Source organism: Schistocerca americana, chromosome 6, assembly GCF_021461395.2.
Source record: "Schistocerca americana isolate TAMUIC-IGC-003095 chromosome 6, iqSchAmer2.1, whole genome shotgun sequence".
NCBI classification, from domain to species: Eukaryota; Metazoa; Arthropoda; class Insecta; order Orthoptera; family Acrididae; genus Schistocerca; species Schistocerca americana.
This window is the reverse complement of record NC_060124.1, coordinates 208,478,187-208,497,749: the sequence shown is the minus strand read 5'-3', so window position 1 is coordinate 208,497,749 and position 19,563 is coordinate 208,478,187. Positions and strand designations below refer to the sequence as shown.

At 47.3% G+C, this 19,563-nt stretch overlaps 1 protein-coding gene across 1 annotated transcript in view; it reads right to left on the bottom strand.

The window, feature by feature from the left end:
* LOC124620054 (gamma-aminobutyric acid type B receptor subunit 2) overlaps window positions 1–19,563 on the bottom strand; it is a 434,547-nt gene that overhangs the window by 258,633 nt on the left and 156,351 nt on the right. Inside the window, exon 5 of the mRNA XM_047146721.1 lies at window positions 2,731–2,835. Coding sequence (XP_047002677.1) covers window positions 2,731–2,835 — 105 coding nt within the window. The remainder of the gene's footprint in view (window positions 1–2,730; window positions 2,836–19,563) is intronic.

The window sequence follows — 19,563 nt, the reverse complement described above, 5'->3', positions numbered from 1 at the left end:
AATAACGGCAACTATTTATTCATAACCGATACAAAAGAGTTACATGTTTGCACCTGTTACTGTCCTTCAAAGTAGTCACCATCGTTGTGTAGAACCCGTTGCCATCAAAGTGGAAGGCGTAGTATACCGTTAGCAGAGCCTGTTCTGTTGATGGTGCGAATGGAGCGGTCTAAGGTTATGGTGCTTCTCGTGTACGACTGTGACGGTGTTATCCTAACGCATTACGTTCCTCCAGGGCAGACCGTCAGTGCACAATATTACTGTTCGTTTTTGGAGCATTACCTGCGACCAGCTTTTCAACAGAAGCGGCGGCACTTTCTGCGCAATCCACCCATCATTTTGCACGACTATGTGCGGGTGCATACAGCGCGAGCTGTGGCTGCTCTGTTCGGTCGATGGGACTGGGAAGTACTGTACCATCCACCATACTCCCCAGACTTCAGATTCCGAAGATGAAGGAACCACTTCGTGGCATTCGCTTCAGAACTTTTTCAGAGATTCGACAGGCAGTAGACCGCTCCATTCGCACCATGAAAAGAACAGGCTCTGCTAACGGTATATTACGCCTTCCACATCGCTGGCAACGTTTTCTACACAACGCTGGTGACTATTTTGGACAGCAACAGGTGCAAACATGTAACTCTTTTGTATCGGTTGTGAATAAATAGCTGCCACTATTTAAGTTCCAACCCTCGTATGTTGCACCTGACGTCACCAACGACCATAGGCAACCGCCTGATTACAGCAGGACTAAAATTAGTGTGCCTCTGGCCAGGCTGACACTGACACCAAAACACTGCCGACCACAGCTACACTGGTGTCACACAACAGTCGACGTACGAGCGGAATGGCACTCTGTCTTCATTGAAGCAGTGAGCACGTGAGTGATGGATGTACAAGTGTACAGTGTAGACCCTATGAGTGGCCCATTCCGAAGTGTATTCGCTCACGACACAAACGTTCCACTCCCGGCTTCATGATGAGAGGGGATATCAGTTAAAACTCGCGCTCACATTTGGTGCTTCTGAGACGGAAAGTAACCAGTGCCGGCTACATTTCACGCGTTGGTATTCGCGTTCTACTGCCGTTTCTTCGACAGCAATGTGAAGTGATTTTTCAGCAGAACAATGCACATCTACATAAGGCTGCCCTGACGTAACGTGCCCTTCATGTTGTACTACAACTGCCCTGACCATATCTGTCTCCATCTGAACACGTGTATGACATAGTGGAACAGGAACTTACTCTTTCTACAGAGCCTGGGAGAACCATTGCCGAATTGCAACCAAAAGGTGCAAGGTACTTGGGACAATCAACCGCAGGATGCCATTCGGTATCTTCACGATCGTTTACATGCAAGAATACACTCAAGAGTAGCTACCAGAGTGCGGGATACTGTGTATGGCTGCGACAGTTCGGGCACCCTTTCCTGTAACATGTGCATCGTATTTGGTATGAATTTGTTATCATATAGCCATTGGCCTTGCCCCAGTGGCAACACCGTTCCTCCTCAGATCATGGAAGTTATGCACTGTCGGGCTTGGCTAGCACTTGGATGTTTGACCATCCAGGTCTGCCCAGCATTGTTGGCAAGTGGGGTGCATTCAGCACTAGTGAGGCCAATAGAGAAGCTATTATATTGAGAAGTAGCGGCTACGGTCACTAAAGCTGAAAATGGCCAGGAGAGCAATCTGCCCCTCCATACCCGCATCCAGTGAGGCCTATCCGCTGAGGATGACACGGCTGTCGGTCAGTACCGTTTAGCCTTCCATGGACTGTTCGGATGGATATTAATTTGTTACCATATGATCCTAGAATGATGAAATGCATGTCACATCACTTGTGAACATAATGGCCGTGTCCTAAACAGTGTTGCATTTTTTCCGATAGTGTATTAATGTAGCTCATCTCAGGCAGAAAGACGTCAAAATTCATTTGATGAGAGGTGCAGAAGGCGAACATTTCATGCGAGTATTTCCATGCAGTAGCATAAAAGAGCAGGAGGCAGAAGAACTTCTTAAAGCGGCCACTGAAAAATATGACGATCACAACCAAGATACTAGAATATTACTTAAAGCATAAAAAATTAGGCTTCGCCCGAATAGGCTATGAACGCTCAATGGGGCGTCACTGGATGCGGATATAGAGGGGCATGTGGTCAGCACACAGCTTTCCCGGCCGTCAGTTTACTAGATCGGAGCTGCTACTTCTCACTCAAGTAGCTCCTCAGTTTGCTTCACAAGGGCTGCTTGCACCCCGCTTGCCAAGAGCGCTCGACAAACTGGATGGTCACCCATCCAACTACTAGCCGGGCCCGACATTGCTTAACTTCTGTGATCTGACAGGAACCGGTTTTACCACTGCGGAAAGGCCGTTGGCTTATTTAGAGCATGACTAACTGAATTTCAGATAATTAGAGGCTATGTGTATCTCTACACACGTTGTAGATGAAAATGCAAGCTAAAGTCCCAAGAGAATGCAGTTTTTGACAATATGGTCCGCAAAATCGGTGTCTAGCGAACTCTTTAGAAAACTAAAGTTCCAACAATCCGGCATGAAGGATTCATGCACAGGATCATACCACTGAAACCTGAAGAAAGTTCAGAAATTGATCGTAATGGCCAAATGCTATGTTATGAAGTTAACTTCACGCAAATCATGGTGTTACGCATATCTCTTCTTACAGCTTTTGTTACCACTACCTGTAGTTCCAGTAAGCAAGCCACTCACCCGCAGCATGCGCATCTGGTCCTCGAAGTCGGACTCTGCGAAGGTGATGGTGGCGCTGCATGTGATGTTGGCCTGTTCCAGCTCCGTCACGAGGTCGTTCACCGCCTGCGAGGAGAGAACAGAATGTCACGAGCAACATCTGGGAAACAACGTGGTATTGATGAAATGCAATAGCGATAATATTGCCCTAAATACGTCTGTTAAGTACCGGAATCCGTGCATGAAGTTAATAGGCGTTTACTGGCAGTATAAATGTACGGTAGACGTAATGCGCACCCGAGTTTGGCGGCGGACTGTCGGATAATACTCTTACGTAAATAAGCTTACCAGATAAAATATTGGCCGCCTCCTTCAAAGAGCGTAGTGACAGCTTAGGAAGGCCGTGAATGGTGTGCAGCTGATACCAGTCAATCATGTGACCCATTGGTGACAACATGTGCTGTAGCGAGAAGCAGAGATAGAAACAAATTTTGAGGTAACGTGCTTTGACAGTTCACAGTGTGTGGTGTCATGGCATATTTCACGAGAGTGACACCGGACGCGAAAACTGGTGGAGTCGGCTGTAAAACCGGCAATTTGGTAGGATGTCAAACATCGTATATGTTAAAACTTTATGATTTGAAAGGAAGCCAAATCCGAAAAATAGCGAATTGGTACAACAAACGAAAATGTATATTCTCTTTATGGTTTTGTTTTTGAGTCGTCAATCGTTTGACTGGTTTGATGCGGCCCGCATGAATTCCTATCCTGTGGCAACATCTTCATCTCAGAGTAGCAGTTGTAACCTACATCCTGAGTCATTTGTTGAATGTATTCTAGTCCCTGGTTTCCTCTACTATTTTCTGCTACTTCCCATGACTTTTGTCTCTCTTCGATTTACCCTCAATCCATATTTCGTACTCATTACACTGTTTAATTCATTCAACAGATTCTGTTATTCATATTCCCTTTCATTGAGGATAGCAATATCATCAACGAATCTTGTCACTAATATCCTTTAGCCTTTAACTTTAATTCCACATTGAACCTCCCTTTTATTTCCGACTTGCTTCTTCTATGTGTAAACTAATCATTAGGGGCGAAATACTACTTTCCTGGCTTACAACCTTTTTAATCCTAATACTACGTTCTTCATTTTCCACTCTTGTTGTTCCCTCTTGACTCTTGTACATATTGTACATTCCACGTCTTTCCGAATAGCTTATCCCTATTTCTCTCACAATTTCGAACATCTTGATCATTTGGAATTTTTTCCAGGTCGACAAATCTTATGAATGTGTCTTGGTTTTTCTTTAATCTTGCTTCCATTATCAAGCGCAACGTCAGGGTTACCTCTCTGGTGCCTTTACCTTTCCTAAAGCCAAGCTGATGGTCATCTAATACATCCTCAGTTTTCGTTTCAGTTCTACTGAATATTATTCTTGTCAGAAACTTCGGCGCATGAGCTGTTGAGCTAATTGCGAGATAATTTTCACACTTATCAGTTCTTGTAATCTTCGGAATTGTGTGGGTTGATGTTTTACCGAAAGTCAGACGGGATATCGCCAGACTAACACATTCTACACATACCAAGATGAACAGTCGTGTTGTTGTCATTGCCCACAATGATTTTAGAGCTTCTGATGGAATGTTATGTCTTATTCGATCTTAAGTCTTTTGATTATATTAACGGATCCCCTACGTCTTCTATACTGATTCCTGTTCCTTCTTTAGCACTCATCAGCCGCCTTCAGTGTACTCATTCCACCTATCTGCTCTCTTCTCTGCATTTAACAATGGATTTCCCATTGCACTCTTAAAGTTACTACCCTTGCTTTTAGTTTCAACGAAGGCTGTTTTGAGTTTTCAGTATGTTGAGTCAGTCCTTTCGACAAGCATTTCTTTTCAGTTTTCTTCACAGTTTTGATGCCGCCATTTCGCCTTACCTTCCTTGCACTTCTCATTTACTTCATTTCTAAGTGACTTATTTCTGTATTCCTGAATTTCCTTGTTTATTTTTGTACTTCCGTCTTTAGTAAATCAACTCAAGTATTTCTTCGTTACCCAAGGTTTTTTCGCAATGCTTTTTGTGTTCCTACGTTTTCTTTCCAACTTCTGTGACTGCTCTTATTAGCGATGTCCATTCCTCTTCAATTGAACTGCCTACTGAACTATTCCTTATCACAGCATCTACAGTCTCAGAGAACATCAAGTGCATCTCTTCATTTCTCAGCACTTCCCTATCCCATTTATTTGCGCACTGATGCTTCCTAATGAGACTATTAAGCTTCAGCCCAGTCTTCACTACTATTAAATTTTGATCTGTGTCTACATCTGCTCCTGGGTAAGCCTTACAATTTAGTATCTTATTTCGGAATCTGTGCCTGATCATAATGTATCTAACTGAGAGCTTCCCGTATCTCCCGACGTTTTCCAAGTATACCTCCTCCTCTTGTGACTCCTGAACAGAATATTCATTATTACTATCTGAAGTTTATTGCAGAACTAGATAAATGTTTGTCCCCTCTTATTCCTAGTACCAAGCACCAATTCTCCCCTAAACCTTTCTCCTACTCCTTTCCCTACAGCCAAATTCTAGTCCCCCAGATTATTTGATTTTCAGTTCCGTTTAAGTACTGAATTACCAGTTCATTATCCTCTTATACTATCTCTATCTCTTCATCTTCGGCTTGCGTTGTCGGCATGTATAACCGAATTATCGTTGCCTGTGTTGATATGTTGTCGATTCTTATGAGAACAACCGTATCATTGAACTGTTCACAACAGTTCACTCTTTGTGCTACCTACCGATTCATAACGAATCCTATTTCCGTCATACCATTTTGTGCTACTGTTGCCCTACAGTCATCTGGGCAGAAATTCTTGTCTCCCTTCCATTTCACTTCAGTGATTCTCCGCTATATCTAGATTGAGTCTTATCATTCTCCTTTCCAGATTTTCTAGCTTCCCTATCAAGTTCAAACTTCTGACACGTCCCGACTCGTAGAACGTTACCCTTTCGTTGCATATTCGGTCTTTTTCTGATGGTAACCTCCTCCTTGGTAGCCCCCTCCAGGAGATGGGCCTGCGGGATGTGTAAAGATATCCATTCTTGCAGATGCACTTTTATTTTCAATACCCAAGTGCTGTGCGTTAATGATTACTGAAAAATTGATGTCCATATGAGATTATGGAGAAGCAGTGATAAGGAAAAGCTCGTGAGATAAGACACTTTGACAACGCAGTGTGTGTGTGATGTCATAGCATATTCCGCAAAATGGTATGGTATGAGTTACTTCGTCGTTACGATGTGTGTGAATTCTACAAAATTTTTCTTTTTATATGGTTTTTGGCCTCAGGACAATGTAAAACCCAATTTTCCCATCGGATGTAGTACGATCTTGCCTAATCAACAGGGCTACAACTGTTAACTGCCGAACTTGTGTAGTCATGCACATTGAACAGTATGAATGATGTAATGTGCAACGCAAATCATAGACGTGTTATTAGCATTTATCTGTGATTTGTAGCGGCCCATTTGCGTTAAGACTTTAACAACGCCGTCTACTGGTAAAATTTTTATTAATTTTATTTAATTCCGTGACGTTTGCTGCTTCGTCAAAATAGCAGCGTGCATACAAAACAGACGTTGGCTGATTGTTGAAATACGAGGGTTTGCTCAAAAGTAATGTTTCCGAATTTCTTATGTAAAAGCTGTTAATTCTTTTAAAATAAAAGAAAAGTTATTAATATTCTACATTTTTGTTCTTCATATCTACATATTAATTTCTCAACATAGTCACCCTGGTGGCTCCCTCTCAGTGAGGGACCAATTTGTTGAAAGCGTCACTGCAGAATGTCAGACTTTGTTGATGGGACCAGAACAGCAGCTCTGCTTCCACCACTTAATCGCTAACAAAGTGAAGTTCTCGAAGGTGTTTCTTAAATTTTGGAACGGATGAAAATCGAAGGAAGCGATGTCAGGACTGTATGGAGGATGTCTGATGGCACTGAACCCAAGGCGCCTAATTGTTGCAGGTGTCGAAGCGCTCGTGTGTGATCTGTGGTTTTCACGCAGAAGGATAAGGTGCTCCATGCGTGAATGAATTCTTTGAATTCGTACTTTCGGATTTCTAAGGGTCTCTCACGCACCAAAGTAGTTGCGTTACATACCGTCGTGTTACACGCTACAATTTGGAGCACGCTAGCGGTAAAGGGTTGCAACTTCAAACAGAAATGCGGGAAGTCGCGTGAGTAACATGCAAACATGCAGTACCTCAACTGATATTGTCAACAGAATAAAAAAATTCGGAGTCAGAAATAGCCGCAGTCGTCCGTCTATAACCTAACGTTTTATCAGGCAGCAAATAACTGTATACGCTCATTCGATTTAAGTGCAGACGATAAGACGAATATCACTAACATAGTCATTGAAAGAAGACTATCAAAAAAATTATACATGATGTAAAAGAGAGTAAGCACCATTTATCTACATCAAAAACAATTAAGCCGCACCGAGTGAGGTGGCGCAGTGGTTAGCACACTGGACTCGCATTCGGGAGGACGACGGTTCAGTCCCGCCTCCGGCCATCCTGATTTAGGTTTTCCGCGATTTCCCTAAATCGTTTCAGGCAAATGCCGGGATGGTACCTTTGAAAGGGCACGGCCGATTTCCTTCCCAATCCTACCGTAACCCGAATTTGCGCTCCGTCTCTAATGACCTCGTGGTCGACGGGACGTTAAACACTAACCACCACCACCACCACCAATTAAGACGCACGGGGTAGACGTGCTGTCTCAGGCGCCTTGTCACGGTTCACGCGGCTCCCCCGCCCCCCCCCCCCCCGCCACCCCCCCCCCCCCTCGGGCATGGGTGTGTGTGTTGTCCTTAGCGTAAGTTTGGTCCCATAGTCCTTACCATAAATTAATTTCCAAAAACAATTATGGGAGCACAGCACAAAGTTGCGCCGGTACCCTATCAAGTCTTTATAGAAGCAATGACGTTAATCCATGTGAGTAGGTCTCACCACAAAGCACAGGCCTCGAATCGATAGCAACAGCTCATTTCTAATAACAACACAGGTACTTTTGAGTACTAAATTAATTACATTTTTCTATATCCATCCTTGTGATTGATGATCTGCGGGACTTCGGCCGTTCACATACGCAGTGAACTCAAGCACCTGCAGCCACCGTTTTTATGTCACTTTATTATACTGCAAGCAGTTTCGATGGCTGAAGATGGTGTATTGAGTCAGCAATGTTGGTGGCAATATAATAAAATAAAGTAAAAATGACGGTTGCCGGGGTTTCATTATATTATGTTAATTAATTATGGGTCCCAGCAGCAAATGATGAACAGGCATAACATGGCTTTACGACTCCATTGTAATGCCGGTGTAACACGACTGTAAAGCCAGCGTTGCGCTGTCGCGACGCCGTACATATGCTACGCCACATACGCCACATACGCAGAGTATACACAGGTACGACACCCTCATAGTCTTTGAATAATTTGGGTCACAGGTTCTCTCAAGGACTTGGTGTCCCCAGCTAATAAACATATCAAAAAATGTTTTGCATCACCTCGGTTCCGAGACTTCCGGAATCAGTACAGAAAATTGGAATAGAGATCAACATAAACATCTCTTCCGCCCTTTTACTGCTCATGAAAACCACACATTGCATGTTGTAGCACCACACAGCGATACCTTCAGAGATGATGGTCCAGATTGCTGCCTCTAATAGCCAGTAGCACGTCCTCTTGCACTGATGTATGCCTATATTCGTCGTGGCATACTATCCACAAGTTTATCAAGACACTGTTGGTCCAGATTGTCCCACTCCTCAACGGCGATTCGGTGTGTCTCCCTCAGAGTGGTTGGTGGGTCACGTCATCCATAAACAGCCCTTTTCAATCTATCCCAGGCATTTTCGATAGGATTCATGTCTGGAGAACATGCTGTCCACTCTAGTCGAGCGATGTCGTTATCCTGAAGAAAGTCATTCATAATATGTGCACGATGAGGGCACGAATTGTCGTCCATGAGGACGAATTCCTCGCGAATATGCTGCCAATATGGTTGCACTATCGGTCGGAGGATGGCATTCACATATCGTACAGCCGTTATGGCGCTTTCCATGACCACCAGTGGCGTATGTTGGCCCCACATTATGCCACCCCAAAAAATCAGGGAACCTCCACCTTGCTGCACTCGCTGGACAGTGTGTCTAAGGCGTTCAGCCTGATCGGGTTGCCTCCAAACACGTCTCTGAGGATTATCTGGTTGAAGGCATATGCGACACTCATCGATTGAGAGAACGTGATGCCAATCCTGAGCGGTCCATTCGGCATGTTGTTGAGCCCATCTGTACCGTGCTGCATGATGTCGTGGTTGCAAAGATGGACCTCGCCATGGACGTCGGGAGTGAAGTTGCGCATCAAGCAGCCTATTGCGCACAGTTTGATTCGTAACAAGACGTCTTGTGGATGCACAAAAAGCATTATTCAACATAGTGGCGTTGCTGTCAGGGTTTCTCCGAGCCATAATCTGTAGGTAGCGGTCATACACTACATAGCCCCAGGACAGCCTGAGCAAGACATGTCATCGACAGTTCCTGACTCTCTGTATCTCCTCCATGTCCGAACAACATCGATTTGGTTCACTCCGAGACGCCTGGATATTTCCATTGTTGATTGCCCTTCCTGGCACAAAGTAACAATGCAAACGGGATCGAACCGCGGTATTGACCGTGTAGGCACGGTTAAACTACAGACAATACGTCAACACGAGCCGTGTACCTCCCTCCTGAATGACTGGAACTGATCGGATGTCGGACCCCCTCCGTCTAATAGGCGCTGCTCATGCGTGGTTGTTTACATTTTTGGGCGGGTTTAATGACATCGCTAACCAGTCAATGGGACTGTGTCTGTGACACAATATCCACAGTCAAAGTCTATCTTCAGGAGTTCTGGGCAACGGGATGATGGAAAACTTTTTTGTGTATTTTGCAGACCACGGTAGGGCGTTACAACACGATCGTCGGATGTGTGCCATATTTTTCGATGATCCTGCTGCCTCTATTAACTCCTGTAATAAAGAGACTAACAAAACTTTATAGTATGGTCTGCCACGGACGTTTAAATTTATGGTAAACTGGACTTGAATAAGCTTTAACGCAGCGAAACCAGTCGTGAATAAATCATCGCCTAACAGCTGTTTGCGGTTGTATTCAAGATCAATTGAGAGGCTGATATAATCCAACAACTGATAATCGCGGGAAGCGGATGACGACGGGGATTACGAAGAACAGTTATTGTTAGGGAATCACGAATAGGACAATTTATTGTCAAAAACACGACTCTCAGCAAACGCTTTGCAGCATGCACAATTAATTAAAATTCCGGGTGCCACTATACGATATCGGTCATTTCGCAATGAAACTCTCAAATGAAATAACGCGACGCGGATACGCAAATACGTACACTCAAATACCAAACAAGTTAGCAATTTTATTCAGGGAGTGTCGCGTCGTTCATACTCTCAACCTGACCGCGCATGACTCAACTCTGCCTTCAGACTGCAGCAGCCAACACCTGCACAGCGCTTGCGACCACCAACAAGAATCAGACTTTATTGAAAAGACTGTCAGCTGGCAGCAATTAGTTAAAAACTTACTTCGGCCACACCAGAGCTGGCTGTGATCAAGCAATTCGATAAACTGATTCTGAAAAGTTATAAATGATAGCAAATGTATCTCTATATATTTGACGATATAGAATCTTCACGTCATTGTTTCATACCGTCTTCTTCTCACTACAGCGAATGACGGAATTCGCATAATACCATATACCTGAGCCCTGAGCTGGAATGGAGAGCATACTGCCCAAAATCAAAAGCTCAACTTCATCCTCGAAGTGCAGACTGAAAATTAAAATTGGTCAAAGACACGAGGGTGTGTGTGTGTGTGGGGAGGGGGGGGGGCGGTTTGAGCTTGCGAGCCACCGGTGGTCCGGTGTTCCACAGCGATTTGCAGACGGAACGATGATGTCCATGAGCAGTTCCACAACATGCAGGGTTGTGGGGGGCGAAAGGTTGGGGGTGGTTGTGGCCTCCACAGGGCAGTGATATGACGACATTGTGGCCTTCATACAATCGTACAGATACTGCGATATTAGAATTCCAGGAATGCTGATGCCATTGTCAGTGATATATAGGAAGTACAGTTGCCTGAGTACCGGATGTTGACGTCAGTGATTTCAGGAATGCTGACGCTGATGCCATCAGTTCGAGGAATGCTGATGCCGGTGTCAGCATTTTTTAAATCAGAGAGTGCAGTGACTTTCTGCTGACAATAGGTTTCACATTCGCCAGAAAATGCTGCTAGCAGGTCCATCTGAACCATTTTACAAGCGAACATTGCGAAGGGAAGTGCATCCAAAAGATGATTGGCATAATGTATATCGCAAAGGGCTATTGCTCACAGCTGCGTACAATGCTGCAAGTCTTCAGTGTGGCACGCAGGACGGAAACTAGACAGCAGCTGAGTGTAGGCAGCGTCGCAATTTCGTCTCTTTTCAAATAATGTAAGACGTCGAATCCACAGTGTGTAGAAAGTGCAGTTCAGGTTCTGTGAATACCATGACACCCATTGAGGTTACCGTGGACGTGGGCCAGGATGTACCTGCCCCCAGGGGCTCAGCATTCATTTGCTGAGTACGGGCTTGGCGACCCCGGGGTCCTGAGCTGAGGACTGGTCGGCGCCGCCAGTCTCCTGTCACCGTAACCCCCGGACATGCTTCAGTGACCACCGTATGGCGCGGCGGTGGACTGTTGTGTGCTGCGGGGAATGGTAATCTTGGCTTGACCGCCTGGATTGCGAGGAAGGCCATCCTCTATAAAAAACCCTCAATCTTCCGGTGTGCTCCGTGCCTATGAGATGCATGGCTGTTGAGGTGGAACAGTCGCAAGTGGGCAACCTCTGGGGCATCTGCTGCACCCCAGTTGTATAAGGCTTACTCAGGCACGCGGGGCTCTGTCTGAGCGGACCTTTAGTTCCCTAGCTGCTCGTGGGACCGCAATGGACCCTTCGACCAACCCAATGCGCTGCTTTAAATGTCAGCGCTTTGGCCATACTACGTTGGGGTGCAATGGGATAGCCACTTGTGGTAAATGTGGTCAGCCTGCCCATGAAGGAGCTGATTGTTCATCGCCTGTGAAGTGCGTGAATTGCTCTGGGAGTCACCCTGTCTGGAGCCGGGTCTGCCCCATCTATCTCGACGAACGGAAGATACAGGAGATTAAAACATCTAAGCGCATCCCCTATGGTGAGGCCAAGAAGCTCTTTAAGGCCATGCAACCTCCTGTGTTTACCACATCTTTCGCTTCCACTCTGAAAAAAAACCAGTACAAATGGCCACTGTTGCTACGCAAACGAAGGTTGCTAGTGTTAGCACTAATACCTGCGTTTGCCAGTGCACTTCTGCTGCTGTGGTTGTTTTGCAACCTGCAGCTCTCCCCGCAACGTCGGACAAGACTGTGGTTGCTGACATTGGGGTACTTCCTCCCTCTCCCCATATGGGGCCTTCTGCCGAGGCGAGTAATGCTCCACCTGTTGACAAGGCTCTGCATTCTAAGCCCCCCAAGACAAAGACGCCGAAGCTGAAGGTTTTGCCACCTGCTGAGACTAGTCAGGGTCGGTCCGATGACGAGGCCATCGTACTGTCTGACTTCTCCCGTGGGTCGCCATCGGAGCTGATGGACATTGACGTCGACCGGGGGCGATCTTCTCGCCCCAGGAATAAATCTCCGGCCAGTACGGGCTCTCCTCCAAAGCACAGAGGCAGGGTGAGAGTTCAGCCCCCCTAATCACTGGCTCCCATATTACAGTGGAACCTGAATGGGTTCAGGACGCATGTGGCCGAATTACAGCTCCTTGTACGAGAGTGCCCTTTGTGCTTATGTCTCCAAGAGACACATTTTCGGGCCACTGATGCTCCTTCTTTACGGGGCTATACCGTCTATCGGAAAGATGATCTGACGGGGGAAAGGGCAAAGGGTGGTGTTGCGGTTTTTGTCTGTGACATGCACCCCTCATCTGAGCTCCCTCTCGTTACAGACTTGCAAGCAGTTGCAGTTGACCTTCTTGTGGGTCGGAAGCTCACAGTCTGTTCACTTTACTTACCACCTCAGGATGCGATAGACTCTGAGGCTCTCGCAGACCTTATTAGCCAACTCCCCCGCCCATTTCTTCTTCTGGGGGACTTCTATTCTCAAAATGTCTTATGGGGCTCTTCGACTACTTGCCCCAGGGGTCGCATTCTGGAAAGTCTCATGATGTCTGAAGAACTGTGCATCCTAAACTCTGGTGCTCCCACTCATTTCTGTACTGCTTCTGGGTCGTCAACAGCTATTGACCTTTCCTTTTGCTCTCCAGCACTCGCGGATTCTGCTCTGTGGGAGGTTGCTGCTGACCTCCATTCTAGTGACCACTTCCCCCTTTGGATTCGCCTCCTAGATGAGGCTATGGCATTACCAGTACCGCCCCAGTGGCACCTCTGCCGAGCTGACTGGACACTTTTCAGCCAACTGGCTGTTTTGGAACACCGTGCCAGCGTCCACGAATGGGTAGACCATGTTACAGCTGTGATCTCCCATGCTGCTGAATTGTCAATCCCACGGTCATCCGGTCATCCCAAGAGGCGTCCTGTCCCTTGGTGGACCACTGAGTGCCGCTCAGCCATCCGAGCCCGCCGTGCAGCTCTGCGTCGCTTCAAGTGCCGTCCCTCAGCTGAGAATCTTGCGGCCTTTCGGGTGGCAAGGGCCAAAGCGCGGCGCGTGATTAAAGAGAGCAAACGACGGTCATGGCAATCGTTCTTGAACCCGATCTCCCGCTCCACTAATTCTACGAAAGTATGGGAAGCCATCAGGAGGATTTCCGGGAAATGCAGCCAACTACCTGTCACGGCATTGCTGCATCAGGGAAGTCTTCTCACGGCGCCGAGAGACATTGACCAGACACTGGCCATGCATTTTGCGGCATCTACCGCCACTATTAACTGTGATCCAGATTTCTGCCGCTACCGCACTGCCATCGAGAGGGGTCACTTGGACTTCCGGTCTCCAAATTCTGAGCCCTACAACTGCCCCTTCACAATGTGGGAACTGGATTCGGCGCTGTCTGTGGCTCATGATACTGCGCCTGGTCATGATCAAATCCGGTACAGCATGCTGCAGCACTTGTTACTGCCTTCCAAAGTAGTTCTCCTGAATTGTTTTAATATGATATGGTTATCCGGCACGTACCCTGACTCGTGGTGGGAGGCGATTTTGATTCCCCTCCTCAAACCGGAGAAGGACCGAACGCATCCCAGTAGTTATCTGAGTATTGCTTTGACGAGCTGTGTCGGGAAGACGTTGGAACGCATGGTCAACCGTCGCCTGGTTTGGCTGCTTGAGACCAGGCAGCTCCTTAGCCCCTCTCAGTGTGGCTTTCGGAGATGTCGTTCAACTATAGACAACTTGACCTTGCTTGAGGCGGCCATCCAACAGGCCTTCCTGCGTAACCAGCATTGTCTAGGTGTATTCTTTGACATTCATAAGGCGTATGACACTACTAGGCGCCGCCATATCCTCAATCAACTCCATGAGTGGGGCTTTCGTGGCCGTCTCCCCATCTTCATTCGGTCCTTTCTTTCCCACCGCCTCATTCGATATCGGGTTGGTAATGTGCTATCTGATTTGTATGTGCAGGAGAATGGTGTTCCTCAGGGAAGCGTTTTAAGTGTCACCCTCTTTGCTGTCGCCATTAACAGTATCACGTCCACTATCCGGAGTCCTGCCCAATGATCCTTGTTTGTGGACGATTTTGCTGTTTTCTGTTCTTCCTCCAGTCTTGTCACTGCTAGTCGGCAGTTGCAGCTTACGATACAGCGATTAGAGGCATGGACTGCGAAGACGGGTTTTACCTTTACTGCAGACAAATATGTGTGTGTTCATTTTAATCGTTCTCGACGTCTTTGTACCTCCCCTGAACTGCGTCTGAGGGACACCATTCTTCCTTTTAGCGACACTGTGCGTTCCTGGGCCTCACTTTTGATTCCAAATTGTCGTGGTTGCCTCACGTTAAAGACCTCAAGGTGCGGGCCCTGAAGGCACTGAATCTTTTGAAGTGTCTGAGCCATCGGTGCTGGGGAGCAGATCGGGCGCGTCTGCTGCAGTTTTATAGGGCTTTCGTCCGATCGCGTCTTGACTATGGTTGCACCGTGTATGGGTCAGCAAGGCCTTCGAATCTGAAGATTCTTGACGCAGTACACCATGAGGGTATCAGGCTGGCCACTGGTGCCTTCCGTACCAGTCCCATCCCCAGCCTGTATGCTGAGGCACGGGAACCGCCGCTCGCCATCCGGCGGAAACTCCTCATGGTGCGACGGGTGTGTCAATTCCTTGCCTGTCCTACCTCCCCTGCGTACCCTACCGTTGCCCGACCGCCTATGGAACGTCTCTTTTCCAGTCGTCCCAGGGCAACGAGACCATTTGGGATTCGTGCCAAGCATTTGCTTCAGTCCCTTGGTGTTGAGCGTGTGGCCCCCCAACGACAAGGTTTTACTCGCCTGCCTCCCTGGTTGCTCCAGAGGCCCAGCGTCATTTTAGACTTGTCGGAGTACCGGAGGAGCTGCACTCCTGCGTTTGTTTTTACCTCCTTATTTTATGATATTTTAAACCAGCATCCCGACCATGTACCAGTATTTACGGATGGCTCTAAACAGGGGGACTCTGTTGGTTGTGCTGTTGTTTTCCCTGATCGAGTCGTCAAGTTATGGCTTCCTGCGGCGTTTACCATCTTTGATGCCGAATTGTTTGCGATCTTGCGGGCATTGGAGCAGTGCGATGTGTTCCCAGTCGTAAGTTCCTCATCTGTTCTGACTCCCTGAGTGCCCTTCAGACCATGCATCACTTGTACCCAGCGGATACGGTCGTCCAGGACATCCATGATGCCCTACTCCACCTGCAACGACAGGGGAAGGAGGTTTCCTTCTGCTGGGTGCCGGGGCACGTGGGTATTAGGGGAAACGAACTGGCGGATGTGGCTGCCAAAGATGCATGTTCCCGCCCTCACGTTGTTGCATGTGCCGTCCCCCTCCATGCTGTTACCTCCCTCCTGCGTTATCGCGTTCTGCGTCAGTGGGAAGAGGAGTGGCTGGCAGTCAGTGAAAATAAGCTGCGTCTGGTCAAGACCACCACGCGGCCATGGCGCACGTCCTACCAGTCATGCAGTCGGGATGAGATTCTCCTCACTCGCCCCCGCATCGGGCACAGTCCCTTAACGCATGGTTTTTTACTCCGGCGGGAGGACCCCCCCAATCTGCAGTGCTTGTGGCGTCCAGATTACTGTCCGCCACATTTTACTTGACTGTCTTTTATTCTCTGACCAGAGGGCGGTGGTTTCTTTGCCACCGGATTTGCCCTCTATTTTACAAGATGACGCAACGACTGTACTTAAGGTCTTACGGTTTTGTGTCCTGTCCAATTTGTTGCCTCGTATTTTAGGGAGAGGGTTTTAATGTGCTGCTGGTGACTGGCTCAGCCAGGTTTTAGGTAAGAGGACAGCCAGTCACGATTACCTCCTTGTTTCCCTTCGGTTTCTGTTATCTTTTCCTTGTTTCCCTTCCTTTTTAGTGTGTTCCTTCTCCTCTTGTTTTGCCTCTGTATGTGAGGATTTGGAACTGCGTCAGGTCTGTGTCTTTTAGCCGTTCTCCTTGTTCGCTGTTCGTCTTAGTCCCTTCACTGCATGTGTTCCTGTTTTTATGCGTTTGGGCGCTGATGACCACGCTGTTTAGCGCCCGTAAACCTCAAACACACACACACACAGGATGTACCTCGCTACATTCTTGATATGCAAGTATTCCCTTTTCTTCTGCCTCTTCATGACGAGCATGTGTGAAAACTTACATCTTCCAATATGTCAACAGCAGCGGTCGCAAGGTTAAATGCATGTAAGTTATAATGGGATTCAAGAACACCCACTATATAGTGCCTTGACTCACTCGATAAATCCCAAACAAAGTGTTGAAGACTATACGCTCCAGTGATATTCATGTGACCACCGCCCATCTTATAGATCAACGTAGACTCATAGACTGCAGGTGGCAGCACTAGCAGAGGAGGTTAAATAATGCGTGTAGGATGGACACGGGAAACAGTGTAGTCGTTGTATTAATGCGGAAACGGTGCGATTTATCTGAAGTCCAGAAGGGCACGATCCCTGGACAAGTATGGAAGCATTTCTGACACGGCTATGTTTCTAAAACGTTTTCTTACCGTCATGATTAAAGTATATCGTGCGTGGCAAAACGGAGCCATCCAAACACGGTACGGAGTCAGTTGTGGTGCAGCACAGGCCTTAGATGACAGGGTGAAAGGCGGAGATGTGCATGAACGTGCAACTGTAGGCAAATGGGCACTCAGATGAACCAAGGAGCAACAGCCTCTTCTCAACGACAGCTCAGCGAACGTTGCAGTTACTCAACGTATGGTCCTCGTCAGCAGAGTCCCGTTTCAGGTGCCCATGCTGACTGCTGTTCATCAGTGACGAAGGCTGGAATTTGCTAGTAAGTACCCCAACTGGACGTCCACCCAGTGGCGACAGGTGGTTCCAGAGCCCCTACAATAATCGTGTGAAGGGGCGCACAGGACGAGGTAGCGCTATGATCTGGGAAATGTAATCGTGGTATCCCAGGGTTATCTCGTCAATCTGGAAGGCGTAAAGCATCAAGAGAAGTGTCCATCAATCTGTGGCGTCCATGCCCATCCCTAGGTCTACAGACGTTAAAGCAACCTCTGGCGTGCCACAGGGGAGTGTTATGGGACCATTGCTTTTCACAATTTATATAAATGACCTAGTACATAGTGTCGGAAGTTCCAGGCGGCTTTCGCGGATGATGTTGTAGTATACAGAGAAGTTGCAGCATTAGAAAATTACAGCGAAATGCAGGAAGATCTGCAGCGGATAGGCACTTGGTGCAGGGAGTGGCAACTGACCCTTAACATAGACAAATCTAATGTATTGCGAATACATAGAAAGAAGGATCCTTTATTGTATGATTATATGATAGCGGAACAAACACTGGTAGCAGTTACTTCTGTAAAATATCTGAGAGTATGCGTACGGAACGATTTGAAGTGGAATGATCATATAATATTAATTGTTGGCAAGGCGGGTGCCAGGTTAAGATCATTGGTAGACTCCTTAGAAAATGTAGTCCATCAACAAAGGAAGGGCTTACAAAACACTTGTTCGACCTATACGTGAGTATTGCTCATCAGTGTGGGATCCGTACCAGGTCGGGTTGACAGAGGAGATAGAGAAGATCCAAAGAAGAGCGTCGCGTTTCGTCACAGGGTTATTTGGTAAGCGTGATAGTGTTACGGAGATGTTTAGCACGCTCAAGTGGCAGACTCTGCAAGAGAGGCGCTCTGCATCGCGGTGTAGCTTGCTGTCCAGGTTTCGAGAGGGTGCGTTTCTGGATGAGGTATCGAATATATATTGCTTCCCCCTACTTATACCTTCCGAGGAGATCATGAATGTAAAATTAGAGAGATTCAAGCGTGCACGCAGGCTTTCCGGCAGTCGTTCTTCCCGCGAACCATACGCGACTGGAACAGAAAAGGGAGGTAATGACCGTAGCACATAAAGTGCCCTCCTCTACACACCGTTGGGTGGTTTGCAGAGTATAAATGTAGATGTAGATGTACATACAGTTTGTTTCTCCCCAGCACGATGGCATCTACCACCAGTGCAATGCAATATGTTATATAGCTCGTAGTGTATCAGCGTGGCTCGAAGGGCACCAGAATGAGTTTATTACTCTCAAGACAACAAACCTCCCGGGTTTAGGTCCAATTTCGAATCTGTGGGACCACCTCGATTGGGTTGCTGGCGCTATGGATCATCAACTGATAAACCTAGCACGGCTGGTACAGCAGTGGAGTCGGAAGGGCTCTACATCCCTGTCGGTACCTTCCAGAAGCTGACTGACTCTCTTCCTGCACGTCTCGCAGCGGTTTGAGCCGCAGAAGGTGGTTATTCAGCATTATGACAGGTGGTTACACGAACGATGCAGCAGCGGGTGAAGTGTAGCAGGCACTGTCATCAGAATATGGTAGCTGCAGTATAGGCCGCACTTCCAAATACGCGCGCTGCCATTTACGTCGCCGCGTTTCCTACAGCCGCCACCGTGGGACGAGGGCCCTGCCACGAATGATTGCGCCGCTGCCAACAAGATATGAGCACTCCTTCTCCGAGCTCCAGCGGCAGATGCACTTAAGTTCTAACGTTCATGGAACGACCCCATTTCTTTTGACAGTCGAATAACGTTTACGGACTTCAGTAGTGGCCAAGCCTGGAAGAAGTATTGAAGACTGACAGACGTATAAATCTTTTTTATCTTTATATACTTCTACATTCATCTACTGTTGGCAACTGATGCTGCATGTATTATTTTTAGTATTTGATATAAGATGTAGATCAGTTAATATCTGAATTCTCTATTCATGAACGCCGGCTGGAGTGGCCGAGCGGTTCTAGGCGCTACAGTCTGGAACCGCGCGACCTCTACGGTTGCAGGTTCGAATCCTGCCTCGGACATGGGTGTGTGTCATGTCCTTCAGTTAGTTAGGTTTAAGTCGTTCTGAGTTCTGTTGGACTGATGACCTCAGAAGTTAAGTCCCATAGCGCTCAGAGGCATTTGAACCAGCCATATTCATGAACAGCATCTCTCTCTCGCATCTGTATCCACTAACGAACCACATAGCGTGCAAGGAAATGGTAACAGTACCCACACGGGATCTGATA